The sequence below is a fragment of the Aulonocara sp. 'chitande type north' Nkhata Bay genome, linkage group LG8, assembly GCF_057382095.1.
Source record: "Aulonocara sp. 'chitande type north' Nkhata Bay isolate Kocher_YH1m ecotype deep benthic linkage group LG8, A_spYH_male_GT1.1, whole genome shotgun sequence".
Classification (NCBI taxonomy): domain Eukaryota; kingdom Metazoa; phylum Chordata; class Actinopteri; order Cichliformes; family Cichlidae; genus Aulonocara; species Aulonocara sp. 'chitande type north' Nkhata Bay.
Window position 1 is genome coordinate 8,155,058 of NC_141351.1, and position 14,973 is coordinate 8,170,030.

Genomic DNA, 14,973 nt, shown 5'->3' on the forward strand with positions numbered 1-14,973 from the left:
TGACAAATAGCCTAATATATGATATATATTATCCTCCAGTATTGACAATAAATGATATTTAAAAAAATATTTATTGATTGTTCATATTTGCCTGACACGTGGAATTCTCATCTAACACTTGTCAGTTAGCCGAATTGTCAACCTGTTCTTAAATGTTCATGTAGCACGTACATGGACCTAAGGTAGCTGATAACCCGTCTTTTGTTAGATGTGATGGTATCACACAGCTTTGTTAAATTTCAACAACAAACACTGATGACCCACATGGCACCACTGAGATAGTAAGATGATGACAGTAATTTTTTTTTTCTAGTTTTCTGCAATCAGCACCCTGCTAGCCAAGATCTTCAAATGCCCTAAAGCATGCATGATTAATACTGGACTTTGTACCCTACCCCACTTCCTCATGATTTCTATTTAGAGTGAGAAAAGTTCAAACTGCTATCTGTGTGTCAAGTTTGCCCAGTCTCCGGCTTGACGCCATTCCCTTTATGAGTGCTTTGGATAAAGCTCCCATGAGGCCTTGTGTGGCTTTACAATAATATCTGAGTTAGTGTTTTGGGACACTGTGTCCTGCGGCTCAAAAACACAACAGTTTTACACGCCCGCTTCTCATCGGCTTAGTTAATCTGTAGTGTAAGACCACACACACACACACACACACACACACACAGAGATATCTACACCGATAAACAAAAGAATGTCAACGCCACACTGAATAGGACTCCTTTCCATGTTTCTGTTAGGTCCATCCACCACTACAAACCTCTGTGGTATCTTGTATCTTATTTACTGTCCACATTACTGAATAATTACCACACCCAAGGTCTCCTCTGACAGTTTAACCTGGAAACTGTTGGCCCTCAGCAGCCGTCTTGTCTCTTTGTGGTTGTCGTCATACTGAGAAGTGGTTGTGCTGGTGCCGGTGCTGTTATACTGCATTCATAAAACGAAAGGGATGATGTCTCAACTTACCTATAAACATATATGATTAATGTCAAGGAATTAGCTATGTGTGCCACAGCGTCTGATCTGAGTTCAGTGTTTTGTCAGCTTATGTGCCACAATTCATATACTTTTTAGAGTAATTTGATCTAAAATCAGTGGAAGTCGGGCCATGTGACTAATTTACATGTCTGACTCTCTGCAGGCTCAGGTGAGACATCAAAGAGACAATAATTTTGTCTATGCTCTTAGGCCTGCAGTCAGATTAAGATTGTAAATGTTTATAGGGGCATGTTAATGTCGATATCACTGTGAATGTGTGTATATATGTAGACGACTGTGGTGGAGTGGTGGAGCCTGGTACATGGGCTCGCTGTGTTTAAACAGATTGAAAAACCACGAAACCTGTGAGCAGTGTTTAATCAGGTATGACTAACCAAGAGCAAGTGCTAACAGACCCTGTTCAGTGATTTCCCGCTTTGTCTTCAGACCTCCAGTTTTTAGCATAGCACAGCCTTTTGCTGTGATTCATCTTTCAGGAGAAATGATCTCTCCCCAAGTTGGAGTAATCCCAGGCTGACTCGTGGGAGAAAGTGGGATTTGAAAGTACAGTGATTTTACTGTGAAGACTTATTTTTAACTTTACATTTGGGACCTTTATTTATTCTAACTTGTCAGTGTGAATAAGAGAGAAAGCTGGATTCCCACTATACTCGCAGTTAGGTCAACAATCGTGAACATCTTGACTTACTTATTTTTCTATTTCTACTCTTTCCCACAATACTGATAACTCATTGTCAGCACTGACAGCACTGAAATCATTTTCAGGACGCTAAAATGAGAAGAATGACATGCTTGTGTTACCCACTTTGACCAAAGCACTGAGTGCTTTCATTTCATGCGTATGTCACTCGCTCACATATTGCAAACTAGCTTGTCCACACCTTTCGCCCACAAAGTGGAGCTAATAAATCTTCTGCTGTCGGTAAATGGTGTGTTCCTGCACAGAGCCTCAGAGAGCAGTAATCTCTTTACTTCAAAGCTCTGTGGTGTGGTAAGAGGTGCAGATGCAGGGAGTGTCTCGATGAGTGGACAAAAAGAGCCAAGAAGCAAATTTCTCTTTATATATGTGTGTGTGCGTGCATGGGGGTGTGTGCGTGTGTGTGTGTACGCTGCCCAAGCTTGTCACAGGTCATGGTCCGACTGCTTCACTCTTTCTTTTCTTGTGAAATGAGTCTGCTTTTTTGTGTGTGTTTAGACCCTGAATCTTAACATCTCAGGTCACGTCACACACTCTAAGTGGGTAAATGCTGTGCATAAAAGTTGTGCCTTTAATCACAATCAGAATACTTTCATAATCCTTAAGGAAATAATGTGAGTTACAGTTCCTCCAAGACAACAACAGTAACAGACTGAACTAGTTAAATAATACAATATGTTAGAACATTTAGAAAAATAATAAATAGCTGTAATATATACAAATAGCTCAATTTCAAGAGGTGAAATATAAATGATTGACTTGTTAAGCTGCATGGTGTGCTTTTTTTGTGTCTCGAAGGTTATCTGATAAACCGTTGCTGATAGTGTCATAGCTTTGTCTAACACTGTGCCACACTTCCATTGTGATTTCATACATTGTTTGTCTCTTTCTTTCTGTTTTTCTCTCTTTGTTTTTTCTGTGTTTTTGTTCTTTCTGTGTTCCTCTGTGCCTTTGTAGGCTTCTTATAGGTGCGCCCAAAGAAAAAGCACAATCTCTACCGAAAGTCAATGAAACAGGCGCCGTCTACTTCTGTCCCATTACCACCGACACCACTGACTGCTCCAGAATGGACCTGGTTACCTCGAGTAAGATCACTGCGAAGCACTGATGTGATGAAGGGAATGCATGGTTGCAGTGTTGTAGCTGTTTCTGAACTGTTCCATTAAGAGATTTTAGCCAGCTCGAGGGGGGTTTCCTTTAAAATACTTCTATATATGTAAGGAAAATAATGATGAGATTGAACACCATTCTTCTTAAAGATGTTCACTTATTTGGTATTCTGATGATCGATGGTGAGTGAGAGCGCTTTTGAACATTTCTGAAGATTTTCATATTCAGTGCACCAGCGAGGAGCCGTCTTTCACAATACTTTAAAAGCACCTCAACTGAGTTTGTATAGCACTTCCATAGATTTGATGCAAACATAACAGATGGTGGTGCAAAATGAAACAGCAAACGCAGAGATCTCCAACAGAAGCAAATTTAAAAAAAACCCAGACTGCATGTTGTACGTACATTTTTTAAAACCCTCCTTCCTGACTTAGCACACTGTTCAGAACCAGTTTGGGTTTAAACTAAAATTTAGGAATCGCTCATATGATTGTTCAACAACGCTTACTTCACACAGCCATAGGAGACTCACAGCTCAGCTCTATTTAGGATTGTACTCCCTCAGTGAACTTCACGTGTTAAAACTGGTTTTCCCCTGCACAGGGCCTCAAAAGGATGTAACTAATGTGAGGAACAAAAAATAATAACCTTTAAATGAACACTAGCTAGCTTCCTCATTTTACAGTAAAGACTAAAGAACTGTGTCAGATCATTTCAGTAAAATCATCAAGCATCCTTTGGAGCATTTGGAATTATTTTGTCCACCTTTACATGAACAGACTGTTATTAAATGTTAGACCCCACCCCCCTCCCATCCAAACCTAGGGGCAAATGGTATAATAAGAGGATTCTGAATCACTTTTCATGTTGAGGTTAGAATGAGTGCTGCTGCAGTCTCAGCACATTTTTGTGGTTAATATTTGTCAGGGCATGATCCAGGCTGCATGAAGGTTTGCATTTACAGTTTGAGTAGGTGTTCTGATGACTGTGATCACCATAGCCATGCTGAATGTTTCTTTTAATGTAATAAATAGTCTGGAATGGTTGATTTTGTACTGCATGCTGGTTTGATTTGATTAGTGTATGATGGCAAATAGAAATCTGGTTGTAAACGGTCTATTGAAATAAAAGAACAAGAAGTAAAACAGGGAACATTATAAAGCAGAAAAAAAGGTAATTACTCTGTATGTAATGACCTTCCTGTCAGCACCAGCCTGATGACAAATTAAAACAGTTGCTTTAATAATTGACCTACCTCTTTATGACGCATCCACAGCAACTACCTCTGAGATTGTGGAGGGCATGTGGTTGGGTGTGACAGTGTCCAGTCAGAAGGGCCAGCCAGATGGACGCGTGTTGGTAAGATGACTTCCTGTTTTCTTTCTATGAGTCACTACTACCGGTGATATTATGTACAAGGCAGGGTGAGCTGACACACAGGATGTTTTCTTTTATTATTTAGTCTAAGAGATGACACATTTGACTTGTTGCGATGTTTAATTACTGTAGACACACACACACACCTGAGACAGGATGATACACACAGGGAGAAAATGCAATAATGTCTCATGTTTAGGGAGAAATTATATTTTGATCAAGTGATTTTTTTTATTACTTTTACATTTTAGACAATTACAATATACTGGAGAACACATTTTACTTACAGTGAGGGGAAACTAACAGCATGTTGTTCCTAGTCTGTCTTTGTCAATATGTTTCAGTTTTTGTTCAAGCACTAATTGGTGTAATCTCCATGTTTTTATTTTTCTATCTTACATATTAATGCATTTTTTTAAATATATTTTTTATATTTATTTTTAAATAACACCAGATCACAACAGCAGTCATTTTATATTGTAAGAGGAAAAGACCCTGCAGAGAAAACTTCAACAATCAGACACCCCCCTATGAGTGGGCACTTGGTGACCGTGGGACGGAAAAACTCCCTTTTATCAGGAAGAAATTAATTTTAGCATGTTTCAAACATCTTTGACTGTTTAAACTTCTTTTAGAAGGCTAAAATTGATATCTGGCCCATAGAAAATGATTATTTTGTGTAACCGCTCAAAGGGAGGACCGTTTCCATTGTGTAAATTAAAAAGCAGCGACACTGGTTTCATTATATTGATGTTTGAGATTCTTCAGTTTACTTGAAGCTGTTTTTCCTAGTCACTGAATTGAGCACTGTCAATTTCTGATATGACACACTGCACTTCTTCAATACTTTCTCTGGTCTCCAGGCATGTGGACATCGATATGTGAAGGTAATGTCAGAGAATCAGTGGCGGATGTTAGGAAAATGTTATGTAAGGAGTAATGACCTGACCTTTGACCAAGACGATCAGTGGCAGGATGAAAATTATGACGTCTGCAATCCCAACAACGACCACAACTTGGACGGCATGTGCAACATGGGCATCTCAGGCGGTATATCGGAAACTGATGTCTATTTAGGCTCTCCGGGCAGCTACAATTGGCAAGGTGGGAACTGTCAAGCTAACCTGTTTTGCCTACTGCTGAAATAATGGGGTTACTCATTATTTGCACGCTGTGCAAGTCAGTTGGATTTGATTGGATTGTGTTATGTCTTGGATACTCTTGAAATGTGTATTAAGCTGATTTTAACATTGTTGTGTGATTCTGCTTTGTTTTAAAGGAGATGCTCATGTGATACGGATAGATCTACAAAACCCCTGGAACTATGCTGACAAACGCTTTGAAAGTCTAGAGAAAGCATATAGTTATATAGGTAAGTGTTGGTGTGTCTTTACAACATTTCAAATGGCAAATCATTGGGAACCTTAGTAAGATTCACACTCAATCTCCCTACCGTCAGATAACCATCCAATTGTCAAAAACAGCAGCTCTGATTCTCAAGCATTTTCATTCACAGGTTATTCAGTTCTCGAAGAAAAGAAGCTCCTGAGCTATGATGACTCGACAGTTGTGACAGGGGCTCCCAGATATGAGTCTAAGGGTGCTGTGATTTTTTCAAATAAAACTCAACCAAAGCTTTTGTTGGACCAGATCATCCTTGGGGAACAAGTGGGTTCCTACTTTGGAAACAGCCTGGCAGTGACAGATCTGAACAATGACAGGTGCGTTTCTACACCGGAGAGTGTAACTGTGGGGAAATGAACAATGATTTTTTTTTTTTTACATAGATGAGGACGTGATTTGCCTTTTTTATGCATATGGTGCATAACAGTGAAGCAGTGTGTGTCTGAACACAGATGATAATAGTGACTTTCTGTGGCAGGGATGAGGGATTCACTTTGAAATTATGAAGAAATCAGGTGTTTCTCTATCTAGAAATCTAGTTGGTCATTAAGATTCTAGGTAGTACATTCTTTTGAGATGCAGTTAATATACCTTTGGTGACTTGTGTTGAATGGTTAGCTATACTTAGTATTATGTATGTTTATATGCTTATAATTATGTATTTTTGTATTTACATGCATATGTGGATTTTTGTCTTGCATATTCTAGTTGGAATGACCTGATTGTGGGTGCCCCCTTTTACTTTGACCGTAAGAATGAAGTGGGGGGAGCAGTGTACATTTTCATGAACGAGAATGGATTTTTCCAGAAGACCGCCTCAATGGTTTTGAAGGGCCCATCTGATTCTGCCTTTGGCCTTGCCCTGGCCGCCATTGGCGACATCAACCAAGACGGATTCCAAGGTGTGACCATGAACCCAGCATCTCTTTTGGACCTACATCTGATAATATTCTAGTTTAAAAAAGTGAAATCAATCTGTGGTGTGAGCATAAAGCACGCTAAAGGAATATTTCTGTAATTTGAAATCATTTCAGCTGCAAACAAGAGGTATTTAACTTGTCGTGTTTCAAATGAGTCCTGAAAACATTCTCTGCTGCCACCTAGAGGACAAATATTTCCTATACACAAAGAGTGCCTAGTTTTCTTTTCTAGCATCTTTTCTTGTCATGCTTCCAGCACTTGTTTAACTGTAATGCTAATGTCTCCAGACTTTGCTGTTGGAGCGCCATTCCACCAGACAGGAATGGTCTACATATGGATGGGAAGCAAAAAGGGAATATCAAGGGAGCCTAGTCAGGTAATGTATGACATTCTGTGGTCATTTAAAAACTTTATTCAAAGTACTCTTCTGAAAACCTGTGTCAATGACTCCCTCTGCAGACCATTATGGGTAGGACGTTTGGTGAAAAATTCCAGACCTTCGGCTACTCCATCAGCGGAGGGATGGACGTAGATGATAACAGTTACCCTGATATCTTAGTTGGCTCTCTGGATGATCACATTGCCCTCCTCAGGTAGACACAATCAAAAACAAAGTTAAACAAGATATTTCCATGTTAGTTGGACCCCCTTATTGACATCATAGCATAACACACACTGCTGATGTATCGGCTGCACATTCATGATGTAAATCCTCACCTGCTGTTCCACCACAACACAGAGGTGCTCTTTGGGCAATTTTATTGTGATCTCGGTATCATTTGAGTGCAGCGAAGTCTTTGTTGAGCTTTCTGACGTAGTGTCATAGTACGTTATTCTGCTGGAAGGTTGTGGGCTGATCACTACCATGTGACTGTGTATTATTTGTATTAACAAGAAGTTGAACAAATGTACCTAACAAAGTGGCCAGTGAGTGTATATATAATATATAGCAATTTTCTACAGTGACATTTGTCTCATAAGTTACGACAAACTATTTTTATGACATCTATTATTTTTCAGTATTCATGGAGTTATTTCTCATATTATTATTATTATTATTATAATGATTAATTAATTTGTTTTGTTCTGTTTTGCTTTTTAAATAAGAGCTCGACCGGTTGTGCACTTAACCCAAGACTTCACTGTCGAGCCTAAGATTGTGGACGATAAAATGTGCTCTGGAGATAAACCATGGTGAGATGTCTCCTAAATTTATGTCATTCTGAAACTGGCTTATTGAGTGTTTTATCAGGTCTCAGTTCTTCTTCTCTTTCTCTTTGTGCTTCACAGCATTACAGCTACTCTGTGCATGTCTTTCACTCTAAGCACCGGAAATACAAATTTCAAGAAACCTGTCAGTAAGTTTTTCCGTGTTCAATTTTCTTTTTCAAATGAACAGTGTTTCCAACTTACAAACAAGTGCATCACCATGGAAATTCTTTGTATTGTAAGGAAAAAAAAAATATATATATATATTTACTGCATGAGCTTGCTTTAATCTTTTCTGTTTGTTTTCACTCTGTAAAGTGGTGACGTATATAGTAGAGGCCGACAGGGAGAGAAGAGGAAGCTCTCGTGTTCGTTTTCAGAATGACATCAACACTTACACTGGCAACCTGACCATGACATCTTCCAAAACTGCGTGTGAAACTCTCAAGCTGTTTGTAGTTGTAAGTGCGCAACGCAACTATTGCAGATGTTGTATTGACTGTGTTTGTGTTATTTGCAAATGATCATCTTGCTGAGTGACTGGAGAGAACAAATAAACTGCGGCTACCTGATAGTCCTGTGCTTATTGAGACAAGCAAAAAGAAACTCTTTAATTAATTCACAGGAACCTGTGAGGGACAAACTGGAACCAGTGGTCTTTTTCCTCAACTTCTCACTATACGAACCAATACCTAGAGCCAGACGAGCCCCACAGAACCTGGACTTCTTCCCAATTTTGAGCCCAGAGCAGAAATCCAGCCGAAGGACTGAGGTATGGAGTCTTGCATGCACTTCATTTACAGGTTTCCTTTTCAGTAACTTGGAGATGGTAAAGAAATGGTACGGTCCAGTGTCCCCTTGTAAGATTTGATATGATGTTGCTTATTCTATTTCCTGCAGATTCACTTTCAAAAGGCGTGTGGCTCAGACAACAAATGTACCAGTAACCTGCAACTAACAGCAAAGTTTGTTGAAGAAAATGAAGAAAAGCCTTATCCCAGGTAAATTTATATAGTGAGCAACCAAGCATCCTTTGAGTCATTCATGTATAGACACAAAGCTGACTTTTAAAGGTTAAAATACACTAGTTAGCTTGCTCAGTTAGGTTAGAAGATTGTTGCAGTGCTCATGTATATATATAATGCATATGAAGCTACCACCAGTACCAGCTTACCATTAGCTTAGCACAAAGAAAACAAAGTGAAATGTGAAATGTGTGAAATTGTGAGGGTTCCCCCTTGCTTATGGACTCCCATTGGAAAGGTCCATTTTAGCACTTTAGCCATTGTTAGCCATATTTGTTGTTTGTTTTTGTTATTGCTATGTCATGAATGTGTTAGTCAAGCAAAATAATCATTAAATAACAAAGCTAATACATGTTGTCCCTCTACAGTCAGGGCAAAGTTCAAGTGCTCCAGTTCAACAGCTCCATAAAGAAAATAGGGCTCTCGGTAAACGTTACCAACTATCAATCTGAAGGGAAGCTAGCTGAAGACGCCCACAGAGTCGTGCTCAATGTCACTATCCCTGATGTGCTGAAATATGCCAGTGTCAGTTCTTTGGTAGGTCCACTGGAGGGCAGAAGATGCCCATTTTTATTTAAATCTCCTTTGTTTTTTAATGCTACTCTTCTTACAAGATGCACACTGTATTGGTTTGGTTTGGTCATGTTTAGCCACATCGCTGGTCATGTCAGTTCCTTAAAAATTAAAACTAATTCTGTTTATTTCTTCTGTGTTTAGAATAACAAAGTTGAGTGCACTCTTCTTGATACAGTCATTTGTGAGGTGGGGAATCCAATTAGCAGAAACGAAAAGGTAGGTTTGAACAGGTGACAATTATTTTTATCTTTTTCTACTGGACAGTTGGGTTTGCAACAGTTCTCATGTGCTTGCATTGCTTTATTAATAGGTGTCTTTCCTGCTCAAGTTTGAGACCTCAGGAATCACCCTACACACACGAAAGATTGAGTGTCAGCTGCTGTTGTCAACGTAAGGACTTTATAATGTTGGTTGCACATTGTATTTTGTTCCTGCTTAATACTAAACAGGGAAAACAAGTCAATATAATACTGTTGTGTATAATAATTAAGTTCATTTTCTGCTTTTTGCATTTTTTTAATGAAGTTTAAATTCTTAAGCTGTTTTAAGATAATGCACACTGTTGTAATTTCTCCAGTCTTAGTGAGCAGAGTGACCTAACGCCTGTTCCTATGGCCTTGCTGATTGAAAACACCATTAATCCAGTCTTCAGCTTGTAAGTCCCAATCGCAAATGTTTCATGACATACTGTATTTCAAATTCAAAGTAATGCAGGTATTTAGCACATAAACCACCTGATTACTGAGAGTAATCACAGGCATCATGGGAAGTATATGCATTGCATTTACTATATTTCTTATACATCTGTTAGGTTAGGCATGTCTCCCGTGCCCCTAGAGGACTTTTAGGTTTTTTTATGTGGTTTTTTGGGGGAGGGTTCTTTCCTTCCTTCCATCAACCATCTCCCTAAATCGGTACTCGGTCATCAAAAAATCTGAGAACCCCTGTTGTACATAAAGGGTAGATAAATAAAATGGTCAGTGCATCATATTACCCTCCTTACAGTTTGTTTACTTACACTGTGTGAAACATATCTGTCTTTTAGCTTATCCAGTGAAAAGTCACAGGTGGAAACAGTAAAGTTTGGTGGGACAGTGATGGGCGAGTCAGCCATGGTCAACACAAGTGACGTGGGCAGTCTGGTGGAGTTCACCTTTACTGTGAGTCATCTTCACCACTCAGAGATTGTACATTGTATCTATAATGTGTGTTACTCACCCACATTTCCATCATCCCCACCCTGTCTTTGAAGCCAGCACTTCAGAAGTTTAATATTGCGTCGGCTGTGGATTGTTGTGTCAGCCATGGTTTGTGGTTTAAGTGTGAGCAGGGGTGGATACTGTTTAGGAGTTACAGTCACCATGTTGTTATTTCATACCATCTGATGTATTTCACTTCTATTTTTAATGTTTCTGACTGCTTCCACCTCTAGATGAACACAATGGGACAATCGCTGCAAGACATAGCAACCCTGGCTGTGGAGTTTGAGTGGCCCTGTGAGGTAGCAAACGGCAAGTGGTTGCTGTACCTGACGAAGCTTGTTGTTCAGGGGGATTCTGAAACGGAGTGTAAACCTCCTGGGAATGTGGTCAACATGCTTAACCTAACTGTAAGGTTCTTTTTAACACTTTTTGAAACGTGTGATATCTGTGAAGATGACCCAGAGTAAGACCAAAAACAAAAACTTAACAGCAACAAAAAATACACAAATCAAACTTTTAAGACATTCAAAAACTTGAGCGTCACATAAAAATGAGTCAACATCTGTGCTAGCCTCTCTGTGAAGCCATACAGAGAGGCTAGCTGTACTTTCAATCCAGTTCAGTCTGATGCAACCTTATTTATAAAACACATTAAAAAACTGACCAAAAATATTAATTTCACACAGTAAGAACATAATTAAAATATATACGCTTTACATACAAATAAACACTTCTATAACTCTCAAAATCACTAAGTGATCTGACGATGGATAAAGCTGTATATTTATGGATATATGTTTATCCAGTTTAAAATCACAGTTCACTTGAACTCCAAAGTTGATTACAGTGGGTTTAATATAAGGTTCCACAGAGCCCAATTTTGAGGCAATGCCAGCATCACTGGGTTTAAGTATCACAACCTCAGTTTTACTGTCATTGAATATTTAAAAATATAGAGCCATCAAGGGGTTTGATGTCCCTGAAACACTCTGTGTTTTTTAAAGACCTTTTTAGGGTAGGTAAATTTGATGATCATCAATATAAAAGTGTAAAGAACTGCCATGTCTTTTTAAAATGGATCCTAGGGGTAAATTGTAAAGGTAAAAAAACAAGCCTGGCCCCAGAATCGAACCTTGGGGAACTCCACATAGCAATCACTGAAACTGAAAAAAAAAACAAAAAAAAACGATGTACCTCGTTGAAACATGTCATGAGTTAAGTAAGTTGAGGGATTTTAATCAAAGAGTTAATTTCACTAAGCGTCTGTGACAGTTGTTAAAAATATTATCTGCTTGGTTTTTTTCAGCTTTTACAGGTCTTTGATAACAACGTGAAGTTTTCCTTAAGAATATCAAAAAACAGTTGTACTTTACCTTTTGCTATTGATGTTCTGTTTTCCTGCGGTCTCATCTGACACTGCGAACAGTTTCATTCAGCCATTGTTTAGGTTTCAGTTTAGAACAGAAGTGACAGTGTCAAGAATAGTTTGACCAACGACTGCGGTATCTAAACAAGGAGGACTCCATAGTCTCTTTGGCAGTGTCAAAAGACGCAGAGAATTAAACAGCAGTTTAAAGGTAAATATATGACATATACTCTGAGTTAAATTCCATCAGCATCCAAATAAGCTAAAGTGCTTATGTTTAATTCACTTACCATCTTTATTTAGCACATTAGCATGCTAGCTTTTACTCATTAGCACTAAACAGAAAGTACAGCCAAGGCTTATCATTACATTTTTTTAAACAAACATCAGGTACTGAACCATAAACTGTGAGATATATTTTAAACCCATGAACCTTACCTCTAAATACAATTTCTCAAATATCAACCTTTGAGAAATTCATTAGCATGAATTCATTAAGCTAGGTGGGTCATCAACTTGTTACGAGTGTTGCTCAAGCCGATGTCAGCATAAACTCAAGTCAGCGCAGTGTGAATAAATGTCAATTTTAGAAAAGTGGTGTGAAAATGGTCTTAATGCCAAACCACTGTTCAGAAATACATTTTGGAAAAAAACATCTGTCGCCACACACAGACCTCACAAAGCCCCAAAATAGAAAGCCATAGTGTATGCAGCCTATATATAGACAGCTGAAATGACAATGCTATTCTGAGAAAAATGTAATAATGTCTTTATCAAACCAGTAATTAACCCTCTGATGTAATGTCTCTGTCTCCTCTGTTTCCTCTTTTTTCTTCCTTTTTCTTTCTTCTTTTTTTTCTCCCATCTTGCAGTTGTCAGAGAGAAGACCTAAGCGTACTAAGCGACAGATTAGAGTTGAAGGTGAGAATGACGTGACCCATTCAAATATTATTGAGCCACAGGCAGCAGTCACACTGTCTTCTACTCCCAAAAAGAGGTACCAGTTGGTAAGTCCTAGCTTTATATTCCCTTAACATAATCATGCGTATATGTGTGACATTTGTATGTGAGGAGTCTTGTGTACAGAATTTAATATCTTTCAAAATAAGTGGACTGACAACCTCACACTGTGGCAAATACCAACGTCAGTAGCATTAACATTTAATATACAAATTGAGTCATCCATTGTAGATAATAGGATTTTTCTTTTTAAATCTAGTCTTAACTGTCAGTATCTGTTCACTCTCTAATAGAGTTTCTTTCTTATGGCCTGTTAAAGGATTGCTCCAAGGGGACAGCAAAGTGTGTGACGTTTACCTGCCCGCTGCTCAATGTTTCGAATTCAGCCACGATTTATGTCCGATCCCGGTTGTGGAATAGTACAATGTTAGAGGTGAGCTCCCCAGCTAATATATATTGTAGATTCATGGAGATTTTTTAATTATATATCAAGTGTGCTGTTAGATCTGGTAGGCCAAAAACTCACTTGGCAAGGTGCTGTGTAAGCTTCTTCACACTTAAACACATTGTCTTCTATTCATGCTGTGTCTCTCTTGATCACTGTGATATCTGCTGTCTGTGTTCTTCTCTGGCATGTCCGTGCCTCAGGATTTCCATGTGTGCAAATAGAAGGGCAGGAAGGTGCTTCCTACCCACTCATGCTTTCCTTGTACACATGTGGAAGGAGTTTATTCTAGAAAAGAGCTATATGACCAAATATAAATAAGTGCAGATTGAAATAACAATCCTATTTTACTGTTTATGCCCTGACATTTGGGAAAATGTTCTGATGTTGTGTCTGTGTGTGCCTACAGGACTATTCTGATGCATTTGTAGTTGAAGTTAAAGGCCAAGCCACACTGAAGCTTATTAATAATCAATCAAACATCAAGATGGAGAGTCAGACGGCCTTGGTATGTGATGATGATGGCAGGAATTAAAATGATGCTTATGATATGATAATATATTACGTTCTTCACTTTTCTTGTAGTTCAAAGTACAAATAGAACCAGAGGAAAGGGTGGAGACGCCCTATGAGCTTCCCCTGTGGATCATCATCTCTGCAGCTGTAGCAGGAATTGCACTGCTAGGAATCATCATTCTTATACTATGGAAGGTGAGATTGTGTTTTATTGAGCTTTAACCTCTGTTTTGACACCTTAGTCTAACCCCAGAATTCATGCGCCTTCCTCCAGTGTGGCTTCTTCCAGAGAGCCAGCAGGAGGGAGATGTATGAGGCCAAGGCCCAGAAGGCTGAGATGAAGATCCAGCCCTCTGAGACAGAGAGGCTAACTGAGGACTACTGAGGCCCCATGTCTCCCAACAGCATACACCATTGGGGCTTTTGGGTAAAAACACCCCTTTGAAAGGATTTTTCTGTAGATGCTGTCAGTGACAGCACCGAGCTTGGGATGTGATTCAACTAACCACTTCGACTGCTTTCCTTGCAGGCTAACACTGCACTGTTGATCTCTGTATGGCTAACTTTTTTTCACTGCTTCTTTTCCATCTTGGGGAGGATTCACATATACATATATACACTGCCTGGCTTTCCTTGCGCTGCTTTTGCTGAATACTTGAGAAAAATAATGTTATAATAATAAAAATAATAATGTTATTAAGAGAGATGGAAGTTGCTTGCACAGCTTTTTGTTTGGCTTGAAACTGGTGACATTTATGCTTGCTATAAATAATCACCATGTAGCATATGAACAAAGAGAGCTAACAGACAGCTAGCTTGTTTAAATGCTCATTCAAGCTCTGTTAGCTCGCCTTGGGACTGATTGGTTGATGCCACATCGATGATTGCACCAGCAACTCTTAGTGCATTCCAGATTAAGTTGGAAGACGGAATTTCAGAGTTCCCAGTTAGAATTTTCATCTGGAACACACACCAAAGTAGCCAACCCTAACTTGACAAGATGGTGGCAGTGAAGAAAAACAGTAGCAAAAATGTAAAACATTTGATCTCTGCTGCCACCGTTGTGTATTTATGACTGGTTAAATAAATGAATGAATGGCTCTACTGCTAAGAAGCAGAACAAAAACATTTTTTACGTGCTTTTCCAACTTTACAAC

At 38.9% G+C, this 14,973-nt stretch overlaps 1 protein-coding gene across 2 annotated transcripts in view; it reads left to right on the forward strand.

The window, feature by feature from the left end:
- The window catches only part of itga3b (integrin, alpha 3b), a 30,500-nt gene that overhangs the window by 13,582 nt on the left and 1,945 nt on the right, over positions 1-14,973 (forward strand). Inside the window, exons 2-25 of one of the 2 annotated variants that reach the window (XM_086303168.1) lie at positions 2,663-2,790; positions 4,092-4,174; positions 5,056-5,296; positions 5,472-5,564; positions 5,709-5,913; positions 6,305-6,498; positions 6,805-6,893; positions 6,977-7,110; positions 7,625-7,711; positions 7,808-7,875; positions 8,045-8,187; positions 8,352-8,498; positions 8,627-8,727; positions 9,120-9,288; positions 9,469-9,543; positions 9,638-9,717; positions 9,905-9,982; positions 10,373-10,487; positions 10,760-10,936; positions 12,768-12,902; positions 13,175-13,288; positions 13,710-13,808; positions 13,886-14,011; positions 14,091-14,243. In XM_086303168.1, coding sequence (XP_086159294.1) covers positions 2,663-2,790; positions 4,092-4,174; positions 5,056-5,296; positions 5,472-5,564; positions 5,709-5,913; positions 6,305-6,498; positions 6,805-6,893; positions 6,977-7,110; positions 7,625-7,711; positions 7,808-7,875; positions 8,045-8,187; positions 8,352-8,498; positions 8,627-8,727; positions 9,120-9,288; positions 9,469-9,543; positions 9,638-9,717; positions 9,905-9,982; positions 10,373-10,487; positions 10,760-10,936; positions 12,768-12,902; positions 13,175-13,288; positions 13,710-13,808; positions 13,886-14,011; positions 14,091-14,201 — 2,992 coding nt within the window. In that variant the 3' untranslated portion in view covers positions 14,202-14,243. The remainder of the gene's footprint in view (positions 1-2,662; positions 2,791-4,091; positions 4,175-5,055; positions 5,297-5,471; positions 5,565-5,708; positions 5,914-6,304; positions 6,499-6,804; positions 6,894-6,976; positions 7,111-7,624; positions 7,712-7,807; positions 7,876-8,044; positions 8,188-8,351; positions 8,499-8,626; positions 8,728-9,119; positions 9,289-9,468; positions 9,544-9,637; positions 9,718-9,904; positions 9,983-10,372; positions 10,488-10,759; positions 10,937-12,767; positions 12,903-13,174; positions 13,289-13,709; positions 13,809-13,885; positions 14,012-14,090; positions 14,244-14,973) is intronic. The other variant, XM_086303169.1, reaches the window with a different exon arrangement.